Source organism: Trachurus japonicus, chromosome 14 (assembly GCF_045865225.1).
Source record: "Trachurus japonicus isolate A0001 chromosome 14, Traja_1.0".
In the NCBI taxonomy this organism is placed as follows: domain Eukaryota; kingdom Metazoa; phylum Chordata; class Actinopteri; order Carangiformes; family Carangidae; genus Trachurus; species Trachurus japonicus.
Genome location: NC_140920.1, coordinates 31,494,788 through 31,511,790, shown reverse-complemented (window position 1 = coordinate 31,511,790; position 17,003 = coordinate 31,494,788). Strand labels below are relative to the sequence as shown.

At 42.6% G+C, this 17,003-nt stretch overlaps 1 protein-coding gene across 1 annotated transcript in view; it reads right to left on the bottom strand.

Annotated features, from left to right (window-relative positions):
• The window catches only part of slco2b1 (solute carrier organic anion transporter family, member 2B1), a 48,565-nt gene extending 36,592 nt beyond the window's left edge, over positions 1–11,973 (bottom strand). The window contains exons 1-5 of the mRNA XM_085798790.1: positions 11,903–11,973; positions 5,560–5,690; positions 4,047–4,184; positions 3,464–3,626; positions 2,101–2,325 (exon numbers count right to left, since the gene is read on the bottom strand). Coding sequence (XP_085654916.1) covers positions 2,101–2,325; positions 3,464–3,626; positions 4,047–4,184; positions 5,560–5,646 — 613 coding nt within the window. The 5' untranslated portion in view covers positions 5,647–5,690; positions 11,903–11,973. The remainder of the gene's footprint in view (positions 1–2,100; positions 2,326–3,463; positions 3,627–4,046; positions 4,185–5,559; positions 5,691–11,902) is intronic.
• Positions 11,974–17,003: the final 5,030 nt, after the last annotated feature.

Here is a 17,003-nt window from a genome sequence, read left to right as displayed (position 1 = left end):
ATTAGACAGGAGGAAGAATGAAAAATCACGACGTGTGACAAGGTGTTGAAAAGCATAAAAACGCCGTCACAGTAAACGTCAAGCAGAGATCACCATGCACACTGACTTCCTGTGTGTGGCTCTGGGTCGGCTGTGGACAGCTTCCAGGAACCAGTAAGAACTGGTTCCTTGTGTGAGAAGCTTCAGATTCCACAGGCTGGTGTGATTGCAACTTTTATCACATCAGAGAAGAAGAGCCAAGGTCTCTGTGTACTGATGTCTGCTGCCCACTCGTAACTCTTAACTTAACAACTGGAACTATGAAAACAAGCAACTTTTCTGATTGTGGTAAAAAAAAAAAAAAAGGGTTACACTTTGCACACACATACAGTGGTGGAAAAAAAGTTTTCGGACACCCTTAAAGGTACATTGTGTAGGAATTACTCCCATCTAGCGTTGTGGTTGTGTATCGCAAGCAACTAAATCGTATTTTTCATGCTGCATTCACATGAAATTGGGCAGACGGCAGACGGACGACAGCCGCTGCACGTAACGGCATAAACAAGCCTCTATGTAAACAAGTGGTCCGTCAGCATGAGGCAAAACAATACACGTGACAATATGTTGTCATGGCGATGTGGTATTGTTTACCTGACCCACGTTTTACCGGCTTTCTCTGGACTTCTGTGACTAAAATGACATCTGGTTTGTTACCGACGGCCGTCTGCCCGACTGCAGGTGAATGCAGCATCAGTGTAATGCTCTATTCCTCCTCACTGCGTTACCGCAGTGACTTTTCACAGACGCCACCTCGACCTGAGCCGACGGCTCCGATGTCTCCGCTGAGTTTCCGTGGTTTCCTACCGTCACGCTGCCACTCAACGTAAAAACATGACGACACCACATGGCAGCCAGCACCGAGCTTACCCGCTCCATGTAGATATGAATGATATGAACGGCAAGAGCTTACCGGAACACTTCAGTTTGTTGACGGGGGGGATTACTGATTAATGAAAAACAGACTTTTAAACGAAATAATCGATTTTGGGAATAAATAACAGGAGAAGTTACACAATGTCCCTTTAAAATTTTACACAATTTGCTGCACATGTGGATCAGGATGCGTCATGTCTTGCTGAAGAAACCCTTGGACAGCCAAATCTTGGTTTGTCTTCCAAGCGGGATTTCATGGATTTCGTGGATACAGCTGCTGAAGGACTGTGTCTGCTCTTCCTGGCTGAGAATCTGGACCTTCAGGCCTGTTTCCTGCGTTAGGTTCCTTGTTCTAGACATTTTTGTAACTGAAGAACTTTCAAATGTCCTGGCTTTAGCGAATCACGGCAACAAAGATTGTGTCTTTTAATAAAAAGCACAACCTTCACTAGTGAATCACTGGAGCCAAAAATGACCCAATACTCAACATTTCTTGTGTATTTTATGGAACAAATCAATTTTTTAGAATTTGTTTAGTATTTTGGCTGTGACTTAAAAGAAATTGCACTTGAAGACCTAGAGTGATTCTTAATGCAATATTTCACAAATGGATAGGGTGTCCGAAAACTTTTTTCCACCACTGTAAATATCACCTTGAATCCACAAATTTGTTATTGGTTTTTATGTGCTCATCTTCTTATTTGTGTTTTGGTAAAAAAAAAAAAGAAGGAAAAAATAAAATAGAATAAGAAATAAAAAGTAAGTAAGTAAAGTAAAAACTCCAATATTTGCTTCAACTGCTGAACTGACCCAGCTTTTCTCAGGCGCCAGGCGTTTAATCTGCACCTTTTAAACTTCTTGTAAATAGATGTGTGCTTCCGTCCACAGACTGTATATCGGCTTCCGGCTCTTAGGCCAGTCTGAGTTCTCAACTAGTGCTGGTTCTCTTACACCCGAATCTTAACGGGCCGGACCAAACATGACTGGACGTGCTAGGTTCAGGTGGAAAACAGCCCAAAAACCTGCAACGGCTGCCAATATTTATAAGAGACTTCACAGAAAAACAAGCCCAAAGTCGCTTATAATAAGCAGACTTGACAACTGTGGCTGGAACTCTGAGGTTGAACTGATCACATGACCTGGCATACGATGGGCCGTCCCACCCTGAACCCCACCGGCCCAACGTACCGAGGTAAAGCGGCGAGTTCCTCTTGCTGGCGTAGTCGTCGATGTAGGAGATGCCGAATGGCTGGATGGGGACGGCGCCGATGCCCAGGAGCAGCTGACCCATCAGCAGGACAGGGTACACCCCCTGCTGGGAGGGGCTGTCCTGCTTGCTGCAGCTCTGATTGGAAGGCGCAGTGGTGATGGTTCTCCCTGACTGGCAGAGGCCCGAGCTGTTATCACTGGGGGCTGATGGGAAACAGGAGGGAAGGTCAGTTTGCATTATATCAGTTCGTATATGACCTCTAACCCTTTTCCCCCCTTTTTCATACTTGATTGCAGGACTGCACAAATTATTGGTTCACATTCAATTACACATATTACATTTTAGATATTAGAGCAATCCCACAAAAATTTTGTATTTTGTAATGAAGTACAACAGAAAAAGGAAAATGTTCATAATAACGGAAAAAAAGAGATGGAAAGAAAAAAAGAGGATAAAAACAGTAAAATAGAGAAAAAACACAAAAACAATATACGTATATGTATGAATATGTTCTTCTTATCTCTTCAAAAGTCTACAGACAACTCCTCTGAAGCTGCAATCTTCAGTATTATTTAATTGTTCTCCATATATTCAATCCACCCATCCCATCTTTTCAGACATTCTGGTTCTTGATTTCTGATTTGTTATGTTATTCTTTCCATTTCTAAAATATCATTTACAGTTAGTTTCCAGTTATTAAAATAAGGTAAAATGGGTTTTAGCCAGTCCCTTCATTGCTTACTTCAAAAGTATCCTGAATAAGTATCTGTCTTACTCTTTTTCTGTTGTGAGCTCAGCTGGTGTTATTCCTAAAATAATACATTGTGATTCCACTGTCTTTCTAAACTGGAACATCAAAAAAATAGACTGTGATTTTTTTCAGAATGGCTTTAGTGATGGGCAGAAATAGAAAATGTGTGAGTGGTTTGCATGGTCTGAGCTGATGGATGATGAAGTTTGGACTGTCTGGTGTATTGAAAAAATGTGTGTATACTTTGCATGAAAATTCCCTCCAATATCCAGAATTTGTTGTTTTATGTATTTCATTATATGCATTTTACCAGACCTTTAACCTTCAGCTCAGAAGAAACAGATAGGACCAAGTCTTCCTTTAAATTATGAATTCATTCAGAAAAAAAATAATGAAGGACAAAGAACCGGAGCTTCAACTAGAGGTGATTGCAATGTACTGAGGCGTGACTGTGAAACTGTGACTGTTTACACTGATGCTTAACGCATCAATGTTGATGAATGTGCACTGTCCCAACTCCCAACTCAATAAATAAATGAAAATTAAATGAAAACTGTATATTCAGTGTATGTGTGTGTGTGTGGTCTCACAGCTAGTGCGGTCAGTGTACTCGTACGGTCCATTTAGAAAGTGTGGCAGCGCCATCAACAGCGAGGCAAGGCAGGCCAGCAGAGCCCCGCCCCCGATCAACCGCGGCCGGTGGACTCGACTGCCGAGGAAACTGACGAAGACGATGAGGATGGTGTTCCCCACCTGATCACACACACACACAGACACAGACAAACGCTGTGAGGAACAGGGTGAAAAGGGAAAAAGCAGAGACAATGTCTGGACCCTGCTAAGGAAATGTGCGCCATAGAAAAACAGACTCTTCCCCTCGGAGCTGGAGCCTCCAACAAATATGACGGAAACCCTCCCTCCTCTTGTCCTGTTGTATCAGAAATCTGTTTTCTTTCACATGACTGCCTGAAAATAACATGGATGCGTCCCGACTACACTTGGAGTTCATGAACACTATTACATTTAATCCTGGCCCTACAGATAAATGAGGTGTAGCTGACAAGAATGAGGTGTAATTATAGATTCAATCATGAAAAAGTCGACTGAAAATATAAACTTTTGTTACAGTGTTGTGAGTAATGATTTTGTTTTATAACTTTAAGTTGAACAGACCTCATTGAACGCTGCCAGCAGGCCAGACTTCTGACTGGACAGGCCGTAACGTCGCTCGATGGTGGAGATGGAGCTCTTCATGTAGCCTGACACCAGCAGCTGAGACAACTGCAGCAAACTGTGGCAGAACACAAAGAACTGCAGAGAAGAAGAGAGGAGATGAGGACAAGGAAGATAAAGGAGGTGATGAGAGAGGAGGATGAGGAAGAGAAGGAGCGATAAAGAGGGAGAAGAGAGAGGAATATCTGTCAGATAAATCAGGTTCAAAGGATCAAATCAGAACAAACCAACTCCTCATATAGAACAAAGGAGTTGTGGCCAAAGAACAACAAAGGTGAAGGTTTCAAAAGTGAAAGTCAAGGAGGGGGGAGGAGAGAGGGGAGAGGAAACCTCTCCATGTCATGACCTCAGAGAACAAAACCAGGATGGACACGAGGAATGTGAAACCGTAAAGTTTTGTTTTGATGGATCTGAGTGGAGATCCAGATAAATACTTTTTTCCCCTCAAAGTCTGAGTTAAAGTTTCCTCAAATTGAAACTGTTGCACAAAACACCTTAGTGACTAAAGTAAGGAAAAAGTCCAAAGGTTCCTCTGACTGTGTCTTTGCTGCAATATGACAGTGAGGAAAATGAACCTGGAAGAGTTTCTGTGTCTCACCTTCACTAGCCCATGGTCTAACACACCGTGCCACCGAGTAAGACCCCAGTTATATATAAAAATCCCAGTTATGTTGTTTTTGTATTTTGTGTCACATTGTTTTATTGTAGTGGCACACTCATTGACAAGAACATTTCAAACCGGCACTCCATGTCACAAAGGTTGCCAACCCCTGCACTATAGCAATACAATACAATAAAACTTTATTGTCCACCATTGTGGAAAATTGCCCGTACACTGCTGTCTATTCCTCCACCAGCCAACCGCCATCAAAAAAGCCACTCATAGCCACAAAAAATGCTCAGAACAGCACCAAACTTCATCAACAGTACAAACAGGGTCCCAGCCCATAATACGAGGCATCAAACACCTGCTAGCTTTGCCTGGTTTTCTATTGAAAAGAGACCAAAACACAACTCACCCACTCTCCTCCAGCTGCTGGCTAGTTGTGGGGAAGCCCTGACGAGTTGATTACAGAGTGCATCAGTGTTCCTGTCTGTTTCTGGAAATAACTATCAAGTGTTGACAGGGAACAGAGTTAAGTTGTTTAAACTATTGACATTTTTGGAACTAAACATCACTTTGTTTGGTGCTGTTCTGAGCATTTTTTGTGGCTATGAGTGGCTTTTTTGATGGCGGTCGGCTGGTGGAGGAATAGACAGCAGTGTATTGCCATCGTGCGGTCTTTGCTGAAGTTTCTACAACTAGAGAAGTTAGCGGTTGGCAAACCTGATCTCTCGAGGGGGGGTCTTACTGGGTTAAACTTACGCCGGAATATCCCTTTAATGTGTTCAGCGTAGTTCTTTCTCTGTCGATCATCTAACATCAGACTCTGGATGTGACGATGAGACAAACCTTGATGTTGTTGAAGGGACTCTGACTGCGAGCAGAGGGTCGAGACCCGGCGGGGTCAGGGGACACGGTGAGGTCGGTGGCTGCCATGATTTAACCTCCACAGTAGGGAAACTGGAAGAGTAGAACACAGCCTGTAAAACACACAGTGTTACATAAACATGGCTGCAGCTCTCTAGAATCACTCAGAACATAAAGGATGTGTGTGCGTGTGTGTGTGGTCTATGTGTGTGCTCTAACAAAGGGTTGAGAAGTGAAAGCTTTTGGCAGCGGACTGAGGTCGGGACTGAAGCCAACAGGAAAAATCACTGCAGCAGAAAACAAGATAAGAAGAGAGAGGGAGAGAGAAAGTTAGAGAGAGAGATGGAGACGGACAGAAAACACAAACACTGACAGAAAAAATGAAATTTAGAGAATGAAATAACAACAAAATTACAAATTGTGATAGAAGATTTAAAAGGATAGTTCAACATTTTGGCAAATTGGCCCATTGCCATAATCCCTATAGTCATAGCAGTTGGTTCGTTACCTTTATTTGTCGGTGCAAGCTGTTTTTAGAACGGTGGAGCAGAGCCGTGAGTTGCTCAGAGCTACGCTACGGAGGCTCATGGGATTTCTTGGTTTCCCTCATCAAACTCATCAAATACACAATCCAACAACTCCACAACGCTCTGGTGGACAAGTTGTGACCTTCACATTCACCACGCTATGAGATAATAACAGAACGTTAGCAGACAGAGTTGTTTTACAGGTAAATACAGAGACTGCTTGCTGAAAAACTGCCCCCGACGGGAACACGTTGTTTTGCATGAATTTACCTCGAAAACAACTCGTAACGTTCTGTTATTATCTCATAGTGTGGTGAATGTGCAGCTCACAACTTGTCCACCAGAGCGTTGTGGAGGTGTTGGATTGTGTATTTGATTAGTTTAGAGTTGCACCATCATAAGTTTTAAGATGTACTTTTTCTCAGGTTTCACTGATGAAGAGAAACTTCATCCCTTTCACCTTCACCATCATCATCATCATCATCATCATTATACTGAGGATTGTGAATAAACTGAGTTTATTCCTTTGTCAGACAGACAAACAGCAGATGATTGAATAATCCTAAAGAATGTTGTTGTTGTTTTTTCGCCGTTATTTACCAGTCTGGTTGTCTTGTTGTTTGCCCTTCTGACATGCAATGCTGGTAAATGGAGCTGAGAGAAGCAGGAAGTAATCAACTTCTTATCAGATTCAGCACAGGGAGATCACCAGCATCATGGGAGAAGCCGACTATCTGTCTGCTCAGAGTCCAAACATGATGGGACTAAGCACTAACCACTGACCCTGCACCAACACCACCAGAGCCCCAGCTGCAGTTGAAACCTTCACACCAACACACCCGGCTTCTATTACTCCATCCACTGAAGCCTGGCTACATCTCCACCTCGATTATTCAACAACTGTCTAACACTTTTCTAACAAGAAACTGACATCTCAGTAATCTGTTAGTGCTTGATTGGAATCAACAGGTGTGGTTTTGGTGCTCTCACCTGTGAAATGATTCACCTGTAGCCCTTTGATTTCATATTGTTACTTTGAAATGTTATTCATTAACGTAACAACTTGAGACTACTTATGAGACCATTTTGGTCACTCTACTTCTACTATAGTAATATTCTGTTACACAAAATATTACCCTGTAAATGAATGAATGGATGCCTGCCTCTGTCTCACAAAAATATCCTCCATTTAGTAGCTACAAACAGAAAGGCTACTGAGGCATATGCTATACATAAATATTTCTAATAGGGTTATACCTTTAATTTTTCCCTGGCAGCGTGCTCCTCAAATTAGTTTTTCTCCAGCTCTCACCGCCAGTCTGCAGTCTCAGCAACTTTCACCAAGTCAGCGATAGTTAAGGCTTCGTGCTGCTGCGACCGGCTGCTAGCTAGTTTAGCTTAGCATTGGCGCCGGCGCCACCAGTGTGGACGACGTGACGACGTCTGCCGTTTCAGCGTATGCGTAGCCAGAGAACTTCTAATTAGGGCCACGGGCCATCGCACCGGGCACTGGCCCCTACAGCTATGAGTCTGACTTGGCTACATCCATGCCAACTGCTCAGTAAGTGAGTCGCTAAATGACGTCATCACATAATTTGCATAATGTAATGGACGCTGTAATAGGAAAAAGTAACGTTGTGGGAGAGACAAAAATGCAGTTCATTCTTGGTTTGTTTGTTTTTTAATTTTAAAGCCCCAGTATGTAACTTATTTGGCTTTTTAGTAGCAAAAATCAAATATTGCTTTCATAAATTTCACTGAAGTCGAGTCACACCCACATACAAAAGCTTTCTTGTAGGCCTACTTAGAATGAGTTGTTACAAGTCGTTAATAAGTAGGCGAAGCACGGAACCAAGGCTGCCATGTTGCATCACCATTTTTTACATTAAGTGTCAGCATGACCGTAGATAACCACAGAAACTCACCGGAGCTGTCGGCTCAGGGAGAACGTTTTCCAGGTAGCGCCTGTTAAAACTGTCACCACTGTGTACGTAGTGTGAGGAAGGACGGAGGCAATGATGCCGTGGGTCAGGTAAACAATACGACATCACCATGACAACATATCACTTATTTAGTGATACCACTTATTTACATAGACGCTTGTTTATCCTGTTACATGCAGCGTCTGTTGTCTGTCTGATGTCTGCCCGATTTCACGTGAATGCAACATCAAGAATACGGTCCGATATGCAACTGCACCACTAGATGGGGGTAATTCCTACACATTATACCTTTAAGGGACATTAGGAATTACTCCAATCTAGCGTTGCGGTTGTATATCGCAAGCAACTCAATCGTATCTTTCATGATGCATTCACGTGAAATTGGGCAGACAGCAGACGGACAACAGCCGCTGCATGTAACGGCATATGTAAACAAGTGTTTTATTTATTTGTTTTATTTGTTAGGATCCCCATTAGCTGCGCTCTAGAACGCCGCTAGTCAAGTGGTCTGTCAGCACGAAGCAAAACAATATGTGACAATATGTTGTCATGGCGATGTCGTATTGTTTACCTGACCCACGTTTTACTGGCTTTCTCTCGAATTCTGTGACTAAAATGACATCTGGTTTGTTACCGACGGCCATCTGCCCGACTGCACGTGAATGCAGCATCAGTGTAATGCTCCATTCCTCCTCACTGCACCGTGGTGACTTTTCACAGACGCAACCTCGACCTGAGCTCCAGTGAGTTTCCGTGGTTTCCTACCGTCACGCTGCCACTTAACGTAAAAACATGACGACACGACATGGCAGCCAGCACCGAGCTTACCCGCTCCATGAATGATATGAACGGCAAATTCGGAGCTCACCGGAACACTTCAGTTTGTTGATGGGGGCGATATACTGATTAATAAAAAAAATAATAAAAATAATCGATTTTCGTGAATAGATACCAGGAGAAGTTACACAATGTCCCTTTAAAATAGAATAGGCCATCACTTCTCAAAATAACCTCATGACTAATGCTTTTAGACCGACATGACTTGACAGTCCAGTGTGTCATTGGCCAGGTTTATTGGCAAAATCTGAATAGGGTTAATTCAGGTAGGAATTGGGACAATTTACTTCCTGCTTCCACTTAGGCTGTCTGAGTCTGTGAGAATGACCGCCTTTGAGTGCTTTAAGGACGGGGGAGGGGTGCACGTCAATACAGCGATATGCTTTCACAGTCCCCAAAACACCAGAACAGTCTCCAAAAACACTGCAAGTCGCTGGATCTGCGAGTCGCTTTTGACAAAAGAAGTTGCAGAGGATTTGGAAAGTCGCAAATTTAGCAAGAAAGTCGCCAAGTTGGCAACACTGCTCACACGAACCTTAGCTTTTCCAGTCGAGGTCGTCAGTTCTGCAGGTTACTACCACTACAGTAGATGTCGCCTAGTAACAAAACTTGACCGAGGATAACTTGGTTAAAGGGATAGTTCACCCTAGAATGATATTTCGCTCATTATCTACTCACCCTCATGTTGACTAAGGGCTGGAAGAAGTTTCAGATTCCTCCGTGGCTTCTCTGAGTTACAGGGGGTCTCGGCATAGCAGTGCATGTCCATATAACGGTTGCAAAGGGACACCGGAGCTCTTCGTAAAAAAACACACACAAAAAAACATCCAAATACCTCCATGATGCTCGTATGTAATGTCCGTCTTGTGCTGAAGCCCCAAATTGCGTAATTGTCCCGAAAAAAATTAAATAAGTCTATATTTTAAGCTTGTTTGTAGCGGAAGCTTCTCGAAGCTCCTCTTCCTGGTCCGTCCAAATCTCGCGTGATTCGCAGTAACCGCACTGACGCATGCTGACGCCGGCGCAAATCACGCGAGATTTGGACGGACCAGGAAGAGGAGCTTCGAGAAGCTTCCGCTACAAACAAGCTTAAAATATAGACTTATTTAATTTTTTTCGGGACAATTACGCAATTTGGGGCTTCAGCACAAGACGGACATTACATACGAGCATCATGGAGGTATTTGGATGTTTTTTTGTGTGTGTTTTTTTACGAAGAGCTCCGGTGTCCCTTTGCAACCATTATATGGACATGCACTGCTATGCCGAGACCCCCTGTAACTCAGAGAAGCCACGGAGGAATCTGAAACTTCTTCCAGCCCTTAGTCAACATGAGGGTGAGTAGATAATGAGCGAAATATCATTCTAGGGTGAACTATCCCTTTAAGTTTTGTTACTAGGCGGCATCTAGTGGTCGTAGTTACGTTGCATTCAATCACTGCTCGAAAAAAGATTTTTCAAGTTCTCAGTTGGCTCCATCATCTGGATGTTCTGGAATTCCAACTCAGAAAACCAGATCTCAGTAACCCCATGCGTCATCCTTGAGCACTGTAGCCTACATCACTCCACTAAGTCTTGTTCTTTTTTTGTGTGTCAATAAATTAGTTGCAGCAAAAGTATTGTGGGATTTTGGCTTGTAGTTGCTAGCAATGCTAACAACAACAGATGCTAGCTGTACCTGTAAACTAAATAATAATTATCCTCTTACATGAGGTCAAGCAACAGCAATAAAACCAACACTCATAACTGTATAATCAAAATTAAAATTAAAACAAATTAAAGTGACCACGAGGAGTTTTGGAAAGTGAAGTGTTTTCACACTACATTTCCCATGAGCCACTGTGCGCACGGTGAAATTCTTTGACCGGCGCAGTACAGACGAAAGCAAAAACATCTTCCAAGAATGTTTTCATTAATCAAGAATGAAAGTGCAACCATGAAATGCAACCATAAACGGCGATTCTGCGTCGTTATTCCCATGATCCGCCGGGCAGCATCTGCGAAACCGAAAGTAGGAAATGCTGGGCGAGCTGACCACTAAATAATAATAACAAAAACAACTATAAAGACAAAACGACAGTAGCCTATATTTATCGAAAATTGACCCATTAACAAGTGTGGGTATATTTATCGAAAATGGACCCATTAACAAGCGTGGGTAACCTAGATTCATCCACATAGACTCTTTTATTACCAAAATCAAACTCCTCGGGGTCTCTTTAAAGCTTCTAAGAAAGTTTTAGGTTTGTTGATAGATTCAGCAGACCTTATCTCGGCAGGTAGGCCTAAATTGCAAATGCCCAACGCCGACAACTTAAAACCAAGATGCTGAAAATGCTAACTGTGTAACATCAACATGTTAGCATTTTCACTCTGAGTATGAGAGTAAAGAAGTTCAGTTACACTACAAACTCTTTTGACTCTTCTAAATGTTTGTTGTAGAACTGAAGGAAGAAGAACTGTATCAGCAAAAGCAATGGCCAAACAGACAGAACAGAAATAGTCTCTGCAGCTCTTGTGCAACAGGGCATCACAGAGGTGCAATAAATTGGACCTGAGTTAGATATGATTAGCTAGTTTAACAGAGATTTTGCAGTAGCATAGTCCACTGGAGGAACTGCAGAAAATGAGGCTAACATATGCATCACAACTTGATGTTTTTTATGATGTGATTTTGTTTCAATGCTGCAGTAGTTTTGTGCACAAAGGAGCATTAAATGGAAGTATTTCACTAAAGCACATGCACTTTGTATTTCAACCAATTACAATGTGTCCAACCTGCAAACATCCACACTGCAGCAGCAGTCAGCTGTCAACAGGCAGCATTACAGTAATGAATCATATTTTATCCTTTAAATTTTTCCTCAAAATTGGTCTTTTGTCATGGAGTTTGTAAAGTAATACTTACTGCTGTCTGTAACACACTAGCTTTGATGAATCAGAGACTTCTCATTAGACTGGGCTAAAGCCTGAAACATCCTGAGGGAAGAGACAGAGACGTGATCCAGTCAGACTCACCCCGATAGCAGCAGCTCAGGTCAGCTTTCTCTGCTTACTCCTTTCGCTTTGCTGCAGCTTAGATCTTCTCCTCCTCCTACAGCCTGAGCAGCTCAGGAGGGAGGGACCAGGAATTTGACCCTAGTGGAGAAGAAGGAAGTGAATTTTCAGACCCACGTGTCTCAATTTACAACCTGAGAATAAACAGGTTTGTCTTTCAGACACTTAAGGAATCTGCTTCAACAAGGCTGAGTATACACTTTATATACTATGTTATATACTTTTTTGCTGATGATCAGTGAACTCTTGCTATAGGCTTTATGCACAGCTCCACTACTTCCTGAACTTAAACAAGCTCCTTTATTTCCTGTCTTACATTATTGGACAAACTAATCCAGGTGTGTCTGACTCTGACCTCAGTAGTCACAACAATGGTCAGACACACCTGGATTAATCAGTCACTTTGTCCAATAATGTAAGACAGGGAATAAAGGAGCAGCATTAAGTTCAGGAAGTGGAGCTGTGCATAAAGCCTATTAAATAAAAGATACAAAATTCATATTTCATCAGTAAAACACAGTGGTTTAGACCATACAATGAAATTCTTACTTTAATTCTCTGTTTACACAAAACAATAGAACAAATTTGAATAAAAATTTGACTAAAGTTAAGATGCAGGAGAAATAACACTAATAACAATGACAAGAAGAAGAGGATGGAGGTAAATGATGATGGTGAGCTTCCTGTGTTGCTGAGTGTGGACAACTGAAGACATTCAAACATTCAGATGGACTGTCCACATCACTGCTGCTGTCTACATGATCACTCAAATCAGCACCTATCAAGACGTTTTGATTAGTAATTAATCATGTGACCACCAGATGGTGCCAGAGTCAATATAACAAATGCACTCAACTCTGAACTCTGGCCCAACATGGGCTTCTTTGGAAGATGTGACGTCAGCTCTGTGATCTCATCATTAACTGTGGTGAAGAACCCACCATGGATCAGCTCTTGCAGTCTGACCTTGGTGTCCCGCACTTTGTGTTTTCCACGGATTTCTCTGACTCCACAGCTCCATTCCCTCTGCCCCAACTGCCCCTGCATCACCTCCTGTGTTCCTAAACCAGTCTGCCCACCAGAAACTGCCTCCATCAGCTCTTCCTTGACTGAACAATCCCCATTTATCGGATATTCCATGTTGTAAACTGGTTTTTGGTCTTTACACATCATCTGTTGCTTCTCTACCTGTCCTGGGTGAGGGATCCCTCCTCTGTTGCTCACCCTGAAGTTTCTCCTGTTTTTTTCTTGGGAGTTTTTCCACAGTTGATGTCAGGGTCTAAGGGCAGAGGATGTTATTATAATGCTGCATACAGCCCTTTGAGGCAAACTGTTTGTGTCCTTGGTGTCTCCGAAGAAGGCAAGAGAAGGCAGTTTTATTTGTATAGCCCATTTTTGCAGAGTGATGACAGTGTCAGTACTTCTATCCACAGCCACTGAATCATGAGGCTGTGTGGAATTTCTGCTGTTCACAACATTTTCCACATCTGCCCGGAGTTTCCCCTCATAGGAACACAACCTGGAGTTTGCTGAACACAGTGACCACATCTGCTGAGACATCAGGACCAATGATGATGATGACACAATGCTTTAGGAAGAACAGAAGCAGGCCAGCAAAGTGAGGATCAAGAGAAGTAACACAGTGACACCTACTGGCCAGCGCTCATACATTACAAATAAAATAGAGAAGCCATGACAATATGTTTTATTCAAAACAGAAAATGAACATATTTTTATACATGCGTTGATATCAGTCAAGTTGGGCTCCATTTCTATGAGTAAAGACTGATTAGTCAAAGAACATATGCAGGTATTTATATACATCAAAATCTGCATCTGAAGAATCACAATCTTTTATTGTCAAAGAACAACAAATGTTTTTTTTCATGACTCTCAGTACAAACATAGAAACAGACACTTAGAAACTAAGGAAAGAAAGAAATTGAACAGAAGAGAGAACGATACAAAAAATAGACAAGATTTGATTTGATTTGATTTCCTGATATGAATGAATCCTTTTAGAAATTAATGAAATTTGTTAATGAGAATGACCATGGGTATGAACTGCTAGGGGAATTTCCATTTTTTACAATCTGGACCTTCTTTCTAGCATAAAATGCAACCATTTACTTACCCAGATAATTTACGAGTCCTGCTGATAATCTGCAGGCCAGCGGAATGCAGCTTCTAAATAGCACATGATCTGCAGCGCCTGTTATCAACATCTGGGGTCTAGTTGACCTACTAACCTCTGACCTGGATGATGTCATCTCCGACCGCTGCGCGGCTCATTCTGATAATAATCATTCCGCTTCGGCATTCGGGTCCATTTTTAGTGCAACTAGCCGGGCTTTAGTGAGTCCAGGTTTGCGGAGAGGAAGCCTGTGGAAGCTGAACTTCATCCAGCTGCTCATTTTGTTCTGACAAGTCAGAAACACGCAGAAACGAACCATAGCATTAGCAGTAGCAACTTTCACATAAACAAGCCACGCCATGCGGGGCTCAGATATGATATCATCCAGGTCAGAATTTAATCGGTCAACCCATAGACCCCGGATGTTGATAATAGGTAACTCCGGACTCAGAGGGGAATAGCACTAGCGTATCATAAAGTATTGGTGAAATGAACGAGTTTCACAGCAGATAATGTGTTATTTAGAGGCTGCATTCTGCTGCCCTGTATACTCGCATACGGCGCTTGCTGGATCTAATTTCGTCGGAAGGACTCGTAATGACACCAAACTTATGTGGGTGAGATCGTCTTTTATGCTAGAAATCAGGTCCAGATTGTAAAAAACGGAAATTCCCCTTAAGTGTAGACTTAATAGAAAATGACAAAAGATCGATTTTGTTTGTACAACTATAACTACAAGTAATTACACTGGTGTTTTATCTATGTGGTGGTGCCAAGAACATTTTTAAGTAGGCCTTGGTGTTTCACAGACTGTAGACATAACACACACACAATGTTAAAATTTACTTGTGAAACTATGTGACTTCATCTTCATTCAGTCTGTGTGGACCCTGAAGGGTTCCACTTTGTTTGTTTATGGTAACAAACTTAGTTTGATTCAGATGTTGCATTCTCACAGCTCAGGGGACTGCGCTGCCTCCTTATGGTCCACCAGTTTCATCACTTCCAGTTGCAAAAACAGGCGGTAATGAGTGGTAATAATTGAGAAACAAAGGTGGTCATTAATGAGGTCCACTGTGAGCCTACTGACAAAAACACAACAGTTTCTGATGGTAATTAGCCCTGTGGGGGCAGAGAGGGGCCCAGTGATCAGAGCTCAGAGGAGGCAGTAATGGAATCTCCTGGGACCCACAGGGGCTCACTTAACAGACATTGAACCATAAACCTGTGGCTGCAGAGAATCTGGCCTGCACTGCATTGACAGAGTGGGAAACGGATCACCCTGAAAAAAACAAACAATCAAAAACACCAAAAACAGGTGTTTACTGATCTAACAGATCTAACAACTTCAGAGAGCCTGGCTTTGCTTAGCTAACACTTTGCTGCTGCTAGTCTTTCTGCTAAGCTAGGCTAAACAGTTTCTGGACACACTTTGATGTTAGGCACATAGGGTCAAAGGAAAGTGTGTCTGCAGGCTGGATTCTTTCCAGAGGGACTGAGTGGCTCCCTCTCCACTGTCCCTCGAACACCTCATTGCAGCTGTTAATTCAATTAGCCCGTTGGTCACTGAGACACTTGGGAGCTCTGAGGCCTCCAGGACACTCATTGCAGTCCAGGTACAACACAGGTGTGCAACAACCACAACATACACACAGAAGAAAGAGGCCGCTGTTTAAAAATATGTCAGACCAATTGTTTGTATCTACAGGGATCACTAATGTGGCAGAGTACCTGGGGGCCTACTGACCCCCATCTTTTCTGCACTCCCTGTAAGGCAGTAGGGATTAGGGGCTGCTTGACTTCAGATTTTTTAAAGTCGACTCTAATGTTATGAAAGTCGAGTCGACGTCAACTACGTAGTCGCTGATGACATAATTCATATTTTCCCCATCATAACTAAAATCACAGGAGGAGGGAATGCTTTGCAACAATCTGTACACTGGCAGACAGCTCATGCACAGAAATTAGTCCACAGAACAGCTGTGGCTATATAAACAACAAGCTGTAAATCTGTTTTTTTGTAACATATATAAATGCAAAAGAAAATACTGTAGCCTACTGTCCATTAAACAATTAGGGAGGAAAACGACACACAGGCCTAGTGCCCTAGTCACCATCACAGTCCAGCTCAGTCACAGTTTTTGTATTTCGATCCTGGTTGGTTGGTTGGTTGTTGCTGTTTTTTTAGACGGACAAGCAAACTTAATCATCATTTAATTTATTTTATTTTGAAAATCGACCGGATTCTCTCGCCTTTTCTGTGCCCGACTTCCTGTCTGGTACAATCTCGTTCTATCCAGCTTCACAAATGGCACTCGTATTTTTTTCATTCAGCACACTCAGCTGTTGTTTCAAGCAGCTCTGTCACATGATCAGCGACTAGTCGACGTCAAGTTCAAAACGTCATTGTGGAGCAGTAAAGTCGACTAGTCGACTAGTCTGTGCAACCTCTAGTAGGGATAAGTACCTAATTCTGTGCTTTCATTGGTACCAACCGAATTCCCACAGAAATCCCAATTATCTTCGCATTAGATCAAATGGTACCATATTTTGGTACCTGAACGCACCCATGTGACTGTGAGATAGTGGAGGAATTCTGGCTGACATGCAGTACATTGCCCCTCCTTACCTTGCTCTATATGCCCAACTGGACGTGTGTACAAATGACTTGGGTCGGGTTGGACCTCGGGTTTCCTCTCTTTTTGGGCCAAGAATTAATGCCAGTGAGTTGGTATGTGTTGGGTCCAGACTTCAGCACCAGTGGGTGGAGTCTTAAATTTTGGGCCTGTTTAGAACTCTACTGTCTGTGAACAGCCCCCCTTTTTCCAAACAAAATAACTTCAATTACCACACATGCACACAAAAAAAGAACCGAAAACAGGTACCGTTGCATACCAGTACTGGTTTCCAGGAACCGGGTAACAGAAC